This window comes from Canis lupus, chromosome 21 (genome assembly GCF_011100685.1).
Source record: "Canis lupus familiaris isolate Mischka breed German Shepherd chromosome 21, alternate assembly UU_Cfam_GSD_1.0, whole genome shotgun sequence".
Lineage (NCBI taxonomy): Eukaryota > Metazoa > Chordata > Mammalia > Carnivora > Canidae > Canis > Canis lupus.
Genome location: NC_049242.1, coordinates 41931851 through 41948025, shown reverse-complemented (window position 1 = coordinate 41948025; position 16175 = coordinate 41931851). Strand labels below are relative to the sequence as shown.

General features: G+C 34.9%; 1 protein-coding gene across 2 annotated transcripts in view; it reads right to left on the bottom strand.

Annotated features, from left to right (window-relative positions):
- ZDHHC13 (zinc finger DHHC-type palmitoyltransferase 13) overlaps positions 1–16175 on the bottom strand; it is a 48974-nt gene that overhangs the window by 24623 nt on the left and 8176 nt on the right. Inside the window, exons 2-8 of one of the 2 annotated variants that reach the window (XM_038569239.1) lie at positions 9591–9736; positions 6885–7007; positions 5200–5277; positions 3629–3773; positions 2155–2240; positions 621–783; positions 60–185 (exon numbers count right to left, since the gene is read on the bottom strand). In XM_038569239.1, the coding sequence (XP_038425167.1) occupies positions 60–185; positions 621–783; positions 2155–2240; positions 3629–3773; positions 5200–5277; positions 6885–7007; positions 9591–9736 (867 nt within the window). The remainder of the gene's footprint in view (positions 1–59; positions 186–620; positions 784–2154; positions 2241–3628; positions 3774–5199; positions 5278–6884; positions 7008–9590; positions 9737–16175) is intronic. The other variant, XM_038569240.1, reaches the window with a different exon arrangement.

Sequence of the window (16175 nt, the reverse complement as noted above, 5' to 3'; positions counted from 1 at the left end):
AAACACAAACGAATAAAACAATTCTTAGAGCCTGCAGAACAGGACCCATATGAAAATACCTCGCATTTCTGCAGCCACCTCCAAAGTCTGAACTTTTCGTTGGCTCTCATTTTGGCTTCTGTTTTTAGCATGTGAATAATGAGCCGATTTTTATTTTGTAGAGCCATATCAAGAGGTGTTTCACCCTTAAAAAAAGGAGAGAGAAAGAGAAAGTTCAATTATATTTCCCATAGAGTATGGGAAAATGCTAAACATTTTATAAGAAATCAGCAGGGGGATCCCTGGGTGGCTCAGTGGTTTGGCGCCTGCCTTCAGCCCAAGAGTCCTGGGATCGAGTCCCACATCGGGCTCCCTGCATGGAGCCTGCTTCTCCCTCTGCCTGTATCTCTGCCCCTCTCTCTGCATCTCTCATGAATAAATAATACAAAATCTTAAAAAAAAAAAAGAAAGAAATCAGCAGAATCATAGACTCAATGTATTCATCCTGAGAGCAGCCAGCTATTGTGGATGGTTATTTCTCATCGTAATTGAAAATGTATATATAGCTTATGTTTATATTGATGTTCTAGTTTTCTAACTGAAGACATAATAAACTAAGGGAGATAAATACCTGGTCATACCTTAACATTTCGGATATCCAGTCTAGAACCAGCTTCCAGAAGTTTATCGACTGCATTAACATTTCCGGCTGCAACTGCCCAGTGGAGTGGAGTGTTTTGGTGTGTTTTATCAACCACATTGAGAGATGGATTAAACTTTAAAAGAAATCCAGTTGGTTCTGGCCTGTCTCAAAACAATAAAGTACCATGGAGTATTAGAGAGATGAATGATTTCAAGGGTAAATGCAAAATAATGAATCTCTTAAGCAAATGTATAAATTGACCAATCAGTTAAGCAAACTGAAAACCGAGAAATCTTTGTGCAGAGTTCTAGTCCAGGGGTAACAGGAGAGATGCACCCCCAAAAAAGACATCTATTAATTGACAGGCTGTTACACAGATAATATAATTTCAACGTCAATAGAGTGGAAAAACTGCCTTTTGTTTTTCAAACTTTTACTTCCACGTTGTTGTTCTATCGGTTAATATATATTTTTTAAATTATGAATTTAACTTTGGTCAATGCTATGTTATTTACCTAATTAAACACTAAATGAACATTATATTTGAGGAGATAAACCAAAGCTGACTTTCCATGTTCCCTTTAACCAATTATTAAATAAAGCAGGTATAAATAATGTCCTAAAGTATTTATTTATCTTAGAAACCTATGGACTAGAAGGCAGAATTCAATTATTTTTACTTTACCGTCAATACCTTCCCTTCCTTCGTGACTTTCAAAGACTCTTTTAATAAAGCAGTATTCTACTTTACTTATTCTATCAACATCTTTAAACGCTATTATCTGACTTCAGAGTTGTCAACAAAAAAGATGAAATGCTTTTTAACAAATTCAGCCCCCAGCCCCAGCACTCCATAAACAAAAAGGAAATGGCATCACAACTAACTTAGTTCCTAGCAGAGAGGTCCTAAGTAAAAGCAGAGTCAGAAATTAAGTACAACATTGGAAACAAATCCATAAAGGTATCTGAGAAGAAAGAATACCAGAAATTGGGACTATATGCTGGTCATTAATCACGTTTGTTTATACAATACACAGGAAAACTTAAAGAAAAACTTGATATAAACATATAAAGAGACTATATTCATAAATATAATTAATATTTTCAGGGCAGTCAACATTGTCAGAGAACATCAAAATGTACTGTTTTCTGAAAAGATTCTATCATCTAGATTTCAAATTATGAAAACAGTTACACTTGGAGCCATTTTTTTTAAAATGCAAACTGAGAAATATAAGTCACATTAACAAGTATATGCTACGGAGTCTCTACTTGTTCTGTAAGGAAAATTCTTTCTTATTAGTAGCTTTCAAACTTTTTTCCCCAAAGTTATCAGGAAAGAGAAAATTTATTTCAGTGGTGCCTTTCTAACCACAACTACATTAAAAGTCCCTATCAATCACAGGGTGGAAAATCTTCCTTTCTTCTTCAGAACATAGTATCATTTCAACATAGACTAAGATACTTAAAATAATGCACACAAAAATTAGAACTAAGAATCAAAATGAGGCAATTCAGTTAAACAGACTTACCCAAGTACTTTGTGAGCTGATAACATAAGAGGCGTCTGTCCATTTAAATCTGTCATATTGACACTCTGTTCAAAAAGAAGAGTCAACTAGACTTACTGTAAACATAATCAAAATTCTCTCTTCTCTCCATAGAAGTAACTCTCTAATACATTCAACATTACCATTGTGTTTACGAGAAGGGTTCAAATATCATTTGAACAAAAGAATGTTCTACTTCACGTCCACAGGGTAAAAATCTATTGATTTCCACAAAATATTCTTTTTTCTACAAAATATTCTTGAAGGGAAAATCTGAATATATGGTTTAAAATGTATGATGTGAATGGAAGAGCGCTAAGGGAAAGGGAAAAACACTGATAATGTCCATCAAATATAAGAGACTCCAGAGACCCTAGGAATCATCCAGTTTACACCTTAAATGACACAGTAATTCAAACTATCTTGTCTTACACAAAGGCACCCAATCTTTACATAAACACTTCAAGTGACAGTGAAATGTCTATCTTTTCTGAGGCAACTCACTGGATTTTTGGATTTATACCTCAAAGAGTGAAAAATGAAAAATTCTTTTCTATTTTCTAGAATATAGGGAGAAAAAAGGAAACTGTATCTCCACAAGGATACACTCCTTTTTTAAAATGGGCCCAGGTTAGAGGCACACAATAATGGTTCCATCCAAGTCAAAGAAAGAGTTTCAGTTACTGAGGAAGTCTTTTGGACTTGGAGGAATATAACTTGGGAAAAGACCCCAAAGAGAGGCAGACAAGGCTCCTCCTCAAATGTCTTCCCAAAATGAGACCCAAGAGGTTATAATTATTCTACTTCAGTTGGCTAAGTGAGAGAAAGTGCTTATTTAAAAAGAACACAATCATTCTGAGAGCATTTGTGCAAACATGTTTCCACGCCTGGAGAGTCTGCTGATATATAAACTACTTTGTTACCAGAAAGCAAATCCCAGACAAGTACAGCTGACAGTGAAACTCCCACCCCCAACACCCTATAATTTAACCTGTGCCATAAATGGATGTCTCTTAAGGCAAGTCATTTTTCATGGAATTACTTTAGAGAATAAGAAGCACACATTCAAATTGGTCTCCCATTTGGACTCAAATAATGAAACCAAATGATGGGTTAATTTAGTGATCTGACTACCATTTCTACATTCAACCAGAAGAAAAATACAGGCTTTTGAAGTCATGTTTTTGAAAAACTCTGCAAATTACTAGGATCATAAGGAAAACTATTACAGGCTTACAAATTTCAAAAATATTATATGTTACTGTACTAAATGACCTGTCCTTTTTGCTCCAATGAAGCTAGAAAAGCAGCATTCAATAGCTAGACTTACTGAGGCTAATATTTGAATATTTTGGCATCTGTAACTTCTATGTTAAAAATGAGGACATACTATTACTCATCATCCTCCCATCTCTGATTCATAATAGCTGAGTCTAAAATAGGTTTCAAAACATACCTGTCCTTTTGAGATGAGATATGCTATGATGGGCATGTGTTGAAATAATACTGCCAGGTGGATGCTGCTGAAGCCTTCCCCATCAATGAGAGTGGGGTCTGCTCCATACTGTAGTAATAATATGACCATAGGCAAATGCCCTTGTCTGTAAATAGAGGATAAAAAATTATACTGTTTTTTGTAGCATGCAGAAAAAGAAAACCTTCAGGGAGAAACTGATATCCTTAAGACATGAGAGATTTTGGTTCAATATAAAGAGTATTTCCTAATAGACTTTCAAAACACTGGAGATTCTCTCAACATATTTCACTTTGATGCTCCAAACTTAGAGCTATCTGGAAAGTCCTTCTTGAGTGCTGGTAATACACTTAATAACCTCTCAATCTACTATAAACCCGATGTTGCTACCATGTATAAATAATAATTTTACATAACTAATGCCCAAAATGAAAACTTTAAAACCACTTAGACTTCACTCTTGCTCTTTTAAAAACAAGAAATAATCATGAGCCAGATACACTAAAGTACAACATTCACAGACTACAGGTATGCCGTGGTATTATTATTCTTAGGAACTGCACACTTTTACACTTGAATATGGCTCATTTTCCATGTAAAGCATTTACCTTGCTAGCTTAAAAGGGATGAGTTAACCTTAGATTCTTCAAAATTCTTGGCTATGGAAAAGTTTCCACTCCTTTTTTTTAAATGAACCATTATTCATTTTAGTTTTGGGTTCATGCCAACCCCACCAACCAGAGACTGGGGTTAAAATGACATATGAAGAAACAGTTAAGTATCAGGACAGACAGGTTATTAACTTCAGCTTCAAATGGCCAATATATACCAGAGAAAAGAACTCACTGAGATGGGTATTAAGGAAGGCACTTGTTATAATGTGCACTGGGTGTTATATATAAGTAAAGAATTACTGAATTATACTCCTGAAACCAATATTGTACTGTATGTTAGCTAACTAGAATTTAAACAAAAATGTGAAAAAAAAAGAACTGAGTTTACAGTTCATTGAACTATTGCTTCATCCATGTGATCAGATATAAAAAATACTTATTGTGATTATAAGAAGGCGTAATACACATATTTGAATTTTAACATCATAATGGAACCCTAACTTAAAAAAAAAAAAAAAAAAACACTGTCTCTGGAAACTCCAACTCCTTACTACATATGTAGACAGTATATGTATGTATGTATGTATAGTTTATACCAGATGTATAAATATATATATTTTTTAAATGAAGGGGAAAAAAGGAAAAAGAAGTCTTTCAAATGGTCTAAAACAGCAATTTCCAATATGGTAGTTACTAGCCACATGTGGCTATTTAAATTCAAATTAGTTAAAATTAAATAAAATTAAAATTTCATTTCCTTAGTTGCATTAGCCACATTTCACATGTGGCTACTGGCCACCACATTGGAGAACAGAAAACAGAACATATGCATCATTACAAAAAAATTCTTTAAGAAAATGCTAGTCTACGAGATTCAGAAAATGAACCTAAGTCACTCTGATTCTGAATAGCAATTTCAATGTTCAAAGATATCTTTACCTGATGGCCCAGTGAAGAGGAGTCGAATTTAAATCTCCACCCAACTGATCTACTACAGCACCTTTTGAAATATAATACCTATTAAAAGCAGACATAAATGAAAATAAGATTTAAAACTTAAAATTTATATTGAGAAAGAAAACATTAATTTTTCTTAGTAATAAATACATGAAAACAGAAATTATAATAATTAACTCTCCCTAAAAGCACTCAGACTTACAGAAGTCTGAGATTCACACCATAGCATCAAGCAGATCCCCGATGAAATATTCTCAGCATATCAGTAATTACTCTTGCTGTCAGGAGCATTCCATTACAACCAACATACGAAATGCACGATAACTATTCTTCACATATTCTAATCACCCAGCACTCTTAAAATGGTTTATATTCAAAACATTTAGGATCACACAGATAATCTACTTAACTTGCAAGAAGAAAGGCAGATTTATGTCAATTTTAACAGTTCAGAATTAGAGTTACTGAGTGGGATTGAATTCTAAAGTAAGTAGTAAAAAATTAAATCAAAATCCTTTCCCTTTCAGAAAGTTAAACATTTTGCATATTTGGCTTTCTATTTCAGGGTCACAGGTGTGATATACTGCATCAAATAAAATTATTTTCTTCTGTGGTTTATATGAAATTAGTCTCGTTATTTTAAAGTCGTGCTTCATATATCATTATCTAAATAATATTCTAGTTTATTTCCACAGAAAAGGAGTTTGCCTGTGAGGATGAGTGTTTTTATTAGTATTATTTTAAATGCTAGTACATACTTTCTTAAACTCCAAGGTTTTTAAATATTATATGATACAAAATATATACACATACACACACACACATTTATTTTACATGCCAAGGGATAAAATAAGCAAAAAAACCCTGGGTAGGACAGGAGTGCTTTATGAAGGAGAAATACTTTATACAATCTAACTCATGTGTACTTAAAAATATATTCCATATGTAGTTAAAAATATGGTTAAATCATTCCCCTATTTGTCCATTACTACTGGGATTATTACAAAGTAAAATATTTCAATGTTTCTTCCTGTTCTATCCTGAGACAGTTTATGCTATGCTTTTCCTTTTCAAAAAATGTTCAGCATGGGTGCCTGGGTGGCATAGTTGGCTGAGCGTCTGACTATTGGTTTCGCTCAGGTTGTGACCTCAGGGTTATGAGATTAAGCCCCGAGTTGGGCTCTGAGCTCAGTGTGGAGTCTGCTTGAGACTCTCTCTCTCCCTCTGCTCCTCCTCCTCCCTCTAAAATAAATAAACCTTAAAAAAAAAAAAAAAAAGGTTCAGGATGCCTGATTGCCTCAGTCAATAGAGCATGCAACTCCTGATCTTTAGCTTATGAGTTCAAGCCCCACATCAGGCCTAGAGCTTACTTAGAAAAGAAAAACAAACAAACAAAAATGTTCCATTTCACTGCCTGAACTCTATCTTTACAATGGGCTCCCATGGCTTTATCTTTAATTTTTCTTTTTGGGCCAGTAAGAGTCCTGGACTAATGATAACTAAGGTTCTTTTCAACACTATGATAACCGATGTGTGTGGCACCACGTTTCAGGTATTCGTTCATAATATGAAATGACAGATGGTACAACATTCATTCTTGTACTTGAAGAAAAAGACAAACGAGGAGAGGCCTAGAATAACAAACACACAACTAATACACATCTTACTTTACAAGATCCAGCCTGTTGTTTATAGCAGCCCAATGAAGAAGCGACACATTTTCTTTGTCTGGTTGCCGGACATCGTATCCTGCTTCTACCAACTCTTTGCAACGTTCAAAAATCCCGTATCTCAGATAAGGGGGAAAAAAAAAGGAGCAAAATTGATACCATTAAAATAATTCCAAATACCAAAATTTCTTCCTTTGACCATGTCTTTATCCAATCTTTCAGCTGACATAGAAATACAGTAATTAACAAAGATATACACCGAGGGCATACTGTTAAGCCAAACAACAAAAGTAAACCTTATTTACTAACTGATCAGATCAATCCACTTGGAGTTGAACTTGATTTTCTTAACTAAACTTCAACATTCACATTTGTGGTCCCTTTAATAAATTTCATTTTATCCTCTGCTATATGCTAGGAAGGCATACTGCTGGCCCGACCACAATCCTATCCCTTAATAAGGGAGAGAGACTAATAGAAAACTTGGAACGGGATAAATTCAATGATACAATGTGGACGTGGTATAGCTATAGCAAAGAAAAGCAAGATTAGACCTTCTTGAAGATGAAGCATGATATGTATGAGCCGTTTTATAGGTTAAAGGAAGGCATTTGAGGCTGAGGAAATAGCACAGACAAAAATTAGAGATGTGAAACTGCATGATGTTCAGAGAAATATAAGCAAGTTAGCACAGCAGAAGCATAAAGCCTAAAGAAAGGGCATGGCAAGAGACAAGGCTAGAAGAGGGAGGCAAAGACTACATGAGCCTTCTATGCCATGTTATGCAGTTTAGACTTCATGGCTCAAAGGGAAGCCACTGAAGGTTTTAAAGAGGAAAGCACACACACTTTGAGTTTTAAGAAAGATCACATTAGTGGTGGTATGGAAGCTAATTAGTAGAGGGACTCTTGTATGGAAATACAGGTAAGAGGCAATGAGAACCTAAACTAAGAGATGGAAAAAGGGAATGAACTTGAGGAATATTTAAAAGGTTATTTAATTAACTATCAGAATGAGAAATGTCTCTTTTTAATACTATAGTAATTTTAAAATCATTCATTAGATTTCTTTCTTACAGCAACTACTAAGTCCCCAACAGACCATTTAGCACTTTCTTTGAGACTTATTTCTATTCAGAGGGACCTCAATGTTTCAATAGGTCCTTAAGGGTCAAAATCACATTGTTAGATTAAATAATTTCTGCCTCACCAAAATGTGTGCCCTTATCAGTCTGTCTTTATGGCACTTTTTATAAGATGGCAATAACTTATTTGACAATGTTATGTGAAAATAATAAGACAGTGAACTGTAGATAATGATACATATTTATATTCCCCATGTTTTAAACGTCAACTTTAACATTTTACTGAAAAAGACATACTCCTTTTGTGTGAGAAATATAAGAATACACACTAATTAGGATTTTGGTAATTTAGAGAATGAATATGTCTTAAGCTCTCTTTTGCCCTTTCCAAATACTACCTAATGATAGACCCACAACCACTTAAGAAGGTCCAGGACCTGGAGGAAATTTTACGAAAGATATAAAATGTGAATTTTTACTGTTATTCCCTGTGAATGTAGCCTAATTTCCTACAACTATCATAACAGATGATGTTTACTGGCAACAGAGAAACATTTAAATGCTTTTATGCTAATTAAAGCAAATATTTACCTTAAGAATACTGTCGTCATATAATAAGAATATAAATAATATAAAAAAATATTCAGCTAAAGTAGCAGTGCCAAGGGCCTCTAGAGTTCATATAAATTAGTAATTAGAATACTCAAATAACTGTGGATTATTTTTTGACATAAATAATACATCTTCTTTGTTAAGGCCTAAAAGGCTAATTAATCACCAAATATCTTTGCTTTTGACAGAAATTATACCAAGTTAGTGTGATAACATTAGTTCCTTAACATGCTGATTAGAAGCTCTGATGGCAGATTTATATGATTACTAAGAAAATGTAGTGGTCAATTAATGTAGCATGGTAGACAAAATATTTCAAAATATGTTCAATGCAAGAGGTGAGGTAGATGTTAATGGACACTGAGATCCTTGAGAGTGAAAATGTTATAAACAATTTAACACAAATACACACATATGAAGATCTTAAGGGAAAACCTTCAAAACATACTTTCATTTTCAGCGGAAGCAAATAACCTACCCTTTTGTTTCAAGTGGTCAGAAAACCTATTTTACTTTACTGACAGTCTTCCAGTGTACCCAGCACAATAGGTACATAGAAAGTACTCAATAAATAATTGTTTAAAATATCCACAAATGTGTAAGTTGATATTTTTCCATCTCATCAACCTATTTAGGTTGTAGTACATTTTTAAAAACTCAGATTTGTGTTTCATACTCCTAGTCTAGTTTTAGTATCATTTATAATCATTCATTCACTCAACAAACATTTATTCAGCACCTGATACAAGACAAGAATTATGCAAAAGCACTGGGTGACAAGGATGAAAATGACATGCTTTTGCTAAGAAGCTGCTCATGATATAATGAGAGAGACTGGTAATAAACAGCTAATGAGGTGCACTGTATTAAGTGCTCTGACGTTGGCAGGACAAACACACTAGCGCTAGAGTATGAACTAAGGAAGGTATATACTGGGGTGCCATGAACTGCACAAACATTATAATTCAACAGAACACAGGATAAAATGAAACACTGGGGAGACTTACTGAGTAGCTTTTACGATGTCACAGTTACTAGAGTCCTCTATAAGAGGAAGAGCTTCTCTCGCCTTGGCAAGTTCTTTGCTTTCATATGCACAGATTCCATGTCGACCAAATCCTGGAGGGTGGGGGCCATGGCTGTGATTCCTGCACTGAAGAATAAGAGTAATTTGACAAAGCATAGTAGGAGAATTAATGTCACACTCAATTACATATGAAGCATCTGCTCTTGTCAATAGTACCCATATTATTGAATTAGAATTTCTTTCAGTCTTAAAAGGTATATCCTACGGAAGAAAATCTTCCGTATTAAGATTTTCATAAGATATTAAGATTTTCATCTTAATTCTATTCACTAAGATGAGATGCTTATTATGAGAAAATTTCAAATTATATATTTTGTCATAAAACTAACGTCATCTGCAAAGGCACAAATGGACCTTATTATCTATAGTAGGTGGAAGGTTATGGCTACTGCCACAGTAGAAAGGTTGCCAAGCCTCTGCTTTGGGGAGTTGTGGCAGACATAGCCTATGGATACCCCCTAACCTCCCAATACATCAAGTTCTTGAATATGTGTAGCTGGAGTCTCACGAGAAAGGAGGAGGAAATATTTTTAAATATTTGACTGGTGTGCCTGGGTGGCTCAGTTAGTTAAGCATCCAACTCTTGATTTGGGCTCAGGTCATGATCTCAGGGTCGTGAAATAGAGCCTCACACTGGACTCTGTGCTGAGCATGGAGCCTGCTTAAGATTCTCTCTCTCCCTTTCCCTCTCCCATACCCGGCTTGCATGCACAAGCTTTCTCTCTCTCTCTCTAAAAAAAAAAAAATATATATATATATATTTAATATATATATTTAATACATAATACATACATACATACATATATATATATATATATATATATATATAAAATACATAAAAATATTTATTTGAGGGATGCCTGGGTGGCTCAGTGGTTGTCTGCCTTTGGCTAAGGTTGTGATCCTGGGGTCCTGGGACTGAGTCTCGCAATGGGCTTCCTGCAGGGAGACTGCTTCTCCCTCTGCCTGTGTTTCCGCTTCTCTGTGTCTCTCATGAATAAATAAATCAAATCTAAAAAATATATATATTTGACTAAATAGCAAAAATCTTTCAAATTTGATGAAAATTATAAACTCACAGCTCCTAAAAGCTCAACAAACCCAAGCAGGATAAACTTCAAAACTGTACATGAAGACATATTATAATCAAATCACTAAAAACCACCGTTGAAGAGATACTCTTAAGAGCAGCCTAAGGAAAAAGACACATTATGTTCAAAAAAACAAAGATAAGAATGAATTCAGGCTTCTTATCATAAGTGCAAGCCAGAAAACAAAACACAGTAGTTTTAAAGAGATTAATGAACTGCAAACTGGAAACACCATAGCAAAACTATTCTTCAAAAATGAGATGAAATATACACTTTTCCAGACAAACAAAAGATGAGAAAATTGCCAAATAAACTCATACTCAAAGAAATGATAAAAGTCCTCCAGGCTTAAATGAAAATAATACAAGATGGCAATCTGAAATGATACAAAGGAACAGAGTGCCAGACCACATGGGTAAATATGTATAATTATGTAGGTAAACATAACAGACTTTTTCTCATTTTTTAATTTCTTGATGATAGTAGAGAAATAGAAGTATACTTGTAAGTAGTGGCTATGTTAATATAAGACAAAGTAGACACTAAAACAAGAAATATTACCAGACATGTGTAATTTCACAACATTAAAGAAGCCAATTCATGGGGCACTTGGGTAGCTCAGTGCTTGAGCATTTGCCTTTGGCTCAGGTTGTGATCCTAGGGTCCTGGAATCGAGTCCCACACTTCTCCCTCTGCCTATGTCTCTGCCCCTCTTTCTCTGTCTCTCATGAATAAATAAAAAAAATTTAAAAATTTTAAAAGCCAATTCATCAAGAAGACAGAACAATCTTCAATGTGTATGCACGCATAAAGAACTTTAAAATTTGTGAAGCAAATGCTGATGGAACTAAAAAAAATAGAAATTTTCACAATTACATTTGGATATTTCAAAACTTCTAGTAACTTGAAGGAGTAAACAGAAAATCATAGTAGATAGAGAAAAGGATAGAGAAGACCTTCAAAGCTATTCACCAGCTTGATCCAATACATTTTCATAAAGCTCCACCCAATGGAGTATGTTCTCTCACTACAATGAAATTAAATCAGAAATCAATAACCAAAGGGGATGCAGAAAAGTCTCAAAGATTTGGAAACTACACAACACATTTCTAAATAACCTATAGGTCATAGAAAAAAACAAAAAATTAGAAAATATTTTGAATTGAATGAAAATATATTGAAATGTGTAGGATGCAGCCTAAGCAGCATTCAGAGTGAATTTTTTATTTTAAATGGCCAACGGGCAAAAAGAAAAATCTAAAATAAATAATCTAAGCTTTCATTTTAAGAATCTAGAGAAAGAGGGGCACTTGGGTGGCTCAGTTAAACATCCGACTCTTTGATTTCGGCTCAGGTCATGCATGATTCAGGGTCCTGGAATGGAGCTCCACCTTGGGCTCCGCACTCAGTTCAGTCTGCTAGAGATGCTCTTCCTCTCCCTCTTACTCTGCCTCTCCCCCCTCTTGTGTGCACGTTTGTTCTACCTCTGAAAATAAATAAATCTTAAAAAAAAAAAAAACTAGAGAAAGAAAATTAAACTCAACACAGAATGAAGAAAACAGTAAATAAAGATAGTAGAAATCCATGAAATACAAGAAGAAAAACAATGCAGAATATCACTGAAACCAAAAACTTGTTCTTTGGAAAGAATAAATCAATAAAATTGATAAACCTCTAGTCAAACTGATCAAGAAAAAAGTCAATAAGTAGCAGGCTTAAAAAGGGGACATCGTTAAGGGAGTCTATGAACATTAAAAGGGTAATAAGGCAATAATTCCAAGAACATCTTTATGTCAATAAATTCAACTTAGATGGAACGCAAAAATATCTCAAAAGACACAGGTTATCAAAATGGGCTTAAAAAGACATGAGTCATGCTCTAGTTATTAAAAAGATTTAATTCATAATTTTAAAACTTCCCGTTAAAGAAACAAAATAACCACAGGCCCATATACCTTTTAACTGGTGAACTCTACCAAAATAATTAAGAAAGAAATGATATTAACTCATTCAGAAATTACAGGAAATGTTTCTCAGCTCGCTTTAGAAGGCAGTATTATCCTGATACTTAAATCAACAGGTATTACATAAAAAAGTAACTCTAGATTCAATATCCTTCATAAACACAGATACAAAGATCCTTAAACAAAATATTGGGTACACTTTGTACCCAGTAACACGTAAAAAGAATAATATATATTATGACCAAGCTTAAATATTCTAAAACAAATCATATTAGCAGAATAAAGGAAAAAAATCATATACTGATTTCAGTGGAATAAAGGAGTCGACAAAATTCAACACTCACGCATAATAAAAACTCTTGGATAAAAATTCTTGGCCTAGGGAAAGAAGAGAACTTCTTCAAAGTGATAAAGGAGTAAACTGTAAGAAATCTAGCTACCACACAATCTGTGGTAAAAGACTGCATACTGCAACTCTAAAGACTGAAAACAGAGCAAGGATGCTATCAATTTTTTTTTTTTTTAACGTAAGCTCTACACCCAACATGGGGCTCAAACTCACAACCCCAAGATCAAGAGTCCCATGCTCCACTGACCAAGCCAGCCAGGAGCCCCACTTCTAATCAACATTGTACTGAAGTCCTAGACAGAATAATAGGGAATGGAAAAGAAGTAAAATGCATAGGATTTAGAAAAGAACCAAGTCCATCTTTATTTGCAGATAACATGATCACATAAAAGAAACCTAAGAAAACTTTGATAAAATTTATAATAGCATCAAAAATATAAAATATAAAATACAGGGGGGGTACCTGGGTATCTCAGTCTGTTAAGTGTCCTAACTCTAGATTTTGGCTCAGGTCAGTATCTCAGGGTCCTGAGATCAAGTCCTGCATATGGCTCCAAGCTCAGTGGGGAATCTGCTTAGGATTCTCTCCCCCCCCCACCAGCGACTCATGCACACATGCATGCTCTCAAAATCTTTTTAATAAAAAATAAAAATAATAAAATACCATATCTAGCATTTATTTTTAGTTACATTCAAGGGGGGAAGTTCAGATCAAATATCTAGCAAACCACTCCTAGAAATTGAGCTAATTATTTCATCATTCCCTCTTGTTCTTTACCATGAAGCTGTTACCCAGCCTTCACCCACCTTGTTCATCAGACCTGTCTGTCTGAAAACAATTTTTCACTGTTTACAATCAGATAAAACAAAAACACCATCCTCAAAGGATATACATTCGGAATAGAAAAGTTGAAAATATGTGAAATAATGTGCCTAAGTCAGTTCCCCAGGAATTCCAAAAATGGTTTAAGAAATGATAGTTTCACTGAAGGAAGTCTATAACCCCTCAATGGATTTGGTGAAGGGGCAAATGCTTTTTCTAAGATTAACTTACAATAAAATTAACTTTTTGGTAGGTAGTTCTATGAGTTGTAACACATTATGTATAGAGTTGTGTAACGACCACCAATATCAGGATACAGGACAGTTCCAAAAGTTCAAAAAACTCCCCTGGGATATTGCTTTGTAGTCACACTCTCCCCCTACCTCAACTCCTGGCAATCTCTGATATGTTCATCACTAGTTTCATCTTTCTCAGAATGTCACATATGGAATTATACAGCATATAATATTCTAAGATTGGCTTAACATAATGCCTCTGAGACTCACTCAAGTGGTTTTTGTGTTATTAATAGTTCTTTCTCTGTTGTATAGTATTCCATTATATGAATGTATCAGTTTTTCTGTTCCAACAACCTATGTAAGTTGTTTCCAGCTTTGGCAATTTTAAGTAGAGCTACTATAAGCATTCCTGTACAAAGCTTTTGGATGAACATATGTTTTTGCTTCTAAGAGTGAGATTGCTTGGCCATCTGGTGAGTATATGTAGAATTTATAAGAAATCTCTAAACTATTCTCCAGAGCAGCTGTACCACTTTGCATTGCCACTAGCAACGTATGAGAGTTCAAACCACTCTACATGCTCACTGGCCCCTGCTACGGTCAGTATAATAGATACGTAGCAATATATCATCATAGTCTGAATTTGCATATCCCTAGTAGCTGAAGTTGAGTATCTTCTCCTGTGCTTATTTGTCATCTATGTATCTTCTTCGGTGAATTATCTTTTACCCATTTTTAAATTGGGCTATTAGTTTTCTTACCATTAAGTTTTGAGCATTCTTTACATTATACATTCCAGACACAAGTCCTTCGTGTCTAGATTTGCAAATGTTTTCTCCCAGTCTGTAACTTATCTTCCCATTCTTTAAAAGTCTCTTCCACATACAAAAATTTTTAATGTTGATGAAGTCCGGTTTATTTTTCACTTTTATATATATCATGCTTTTGGTGTCCCTTCTAAGAACAGCTGTCTTGGCACCACAACTCCTCTGTTCAAAGAGGAAGTTCTCCTCTCAGAGTTTCAGGCACCTGAGCTGCCAGGAGACTTCCTTCTTGCTCCTGAAACCTTACCTAGAAAGCTGCTCCTGGAGAGCCCTGTCTGCACTGATGCTCACCTCATGGTTCAAGTTCAGGCATAGCAGTGAACAGTGGAGGGGGCCCAGTGGGGAAAAAAATCCCCACGTAAATTAGCTCCTGGTTCAGTGGTTTCTTGAATTCTGGTCTTCCCCGCCCCAATAACTTACTTTTCAAAATCCTTAAATAGCTGCTACTTACATTCGGCCCAGTGCCTTCAGTGGGACAGGCAGGGTGGTAGTGTGCTTACTACATTTTACTCAGAACCAGAACCACAAATGCTCTTTGAATAGATAAGTTCTGCTTATCTGGTGAATTCAACCTCACTTCTTGATACTCTTTACATACGAGCATACTCCCACACAGCTAAAAATAAACATACAGGTAGGTAGACGAAAACATAAATAAGAACATTACTATAGGATTCTTTTCATCATATCACAGCAATTATAATTATATCCAACTGGAAGAAGATGAACTGTTGAGGAAGAGTTGAATTATACTTGGAATTACTATAATATACAGTCATCCCCCCCACCCCTTGTGACAATTCAACTTTTTCAACTTTTTTTTTTTTAATTCTTAAATTTCTACCTTGAGGATCAAGGACAACCTATTTTTTTAATAAATGTCTGGGTAAAAAAAAAAATGTCTGGGTAGTTCTGAACTTAAATCAGTTACAGTGTCAGTAAATAGCAGATGATGTAGTTAAAATTGACAGACCAGTCTACTTTTTTACATCAACATTTTTTTTTTTAATTTTTATTTATTTATGATAGTCACAGAGAGAGAGAGAGGCAGAGACACAGGCAGAGGGAGAAGCAGGCTCCATGCACTGAGAGCCCGATGTGGGATTCGATCCCGGGTCTCCAAGATCGCGCCCTGGGCCAAAGGCAGGCGCCAAACCGCTGCGCCACCCAGGGATCCCCAACATTAATTTTTTTAATTATAAAATGATTCATATC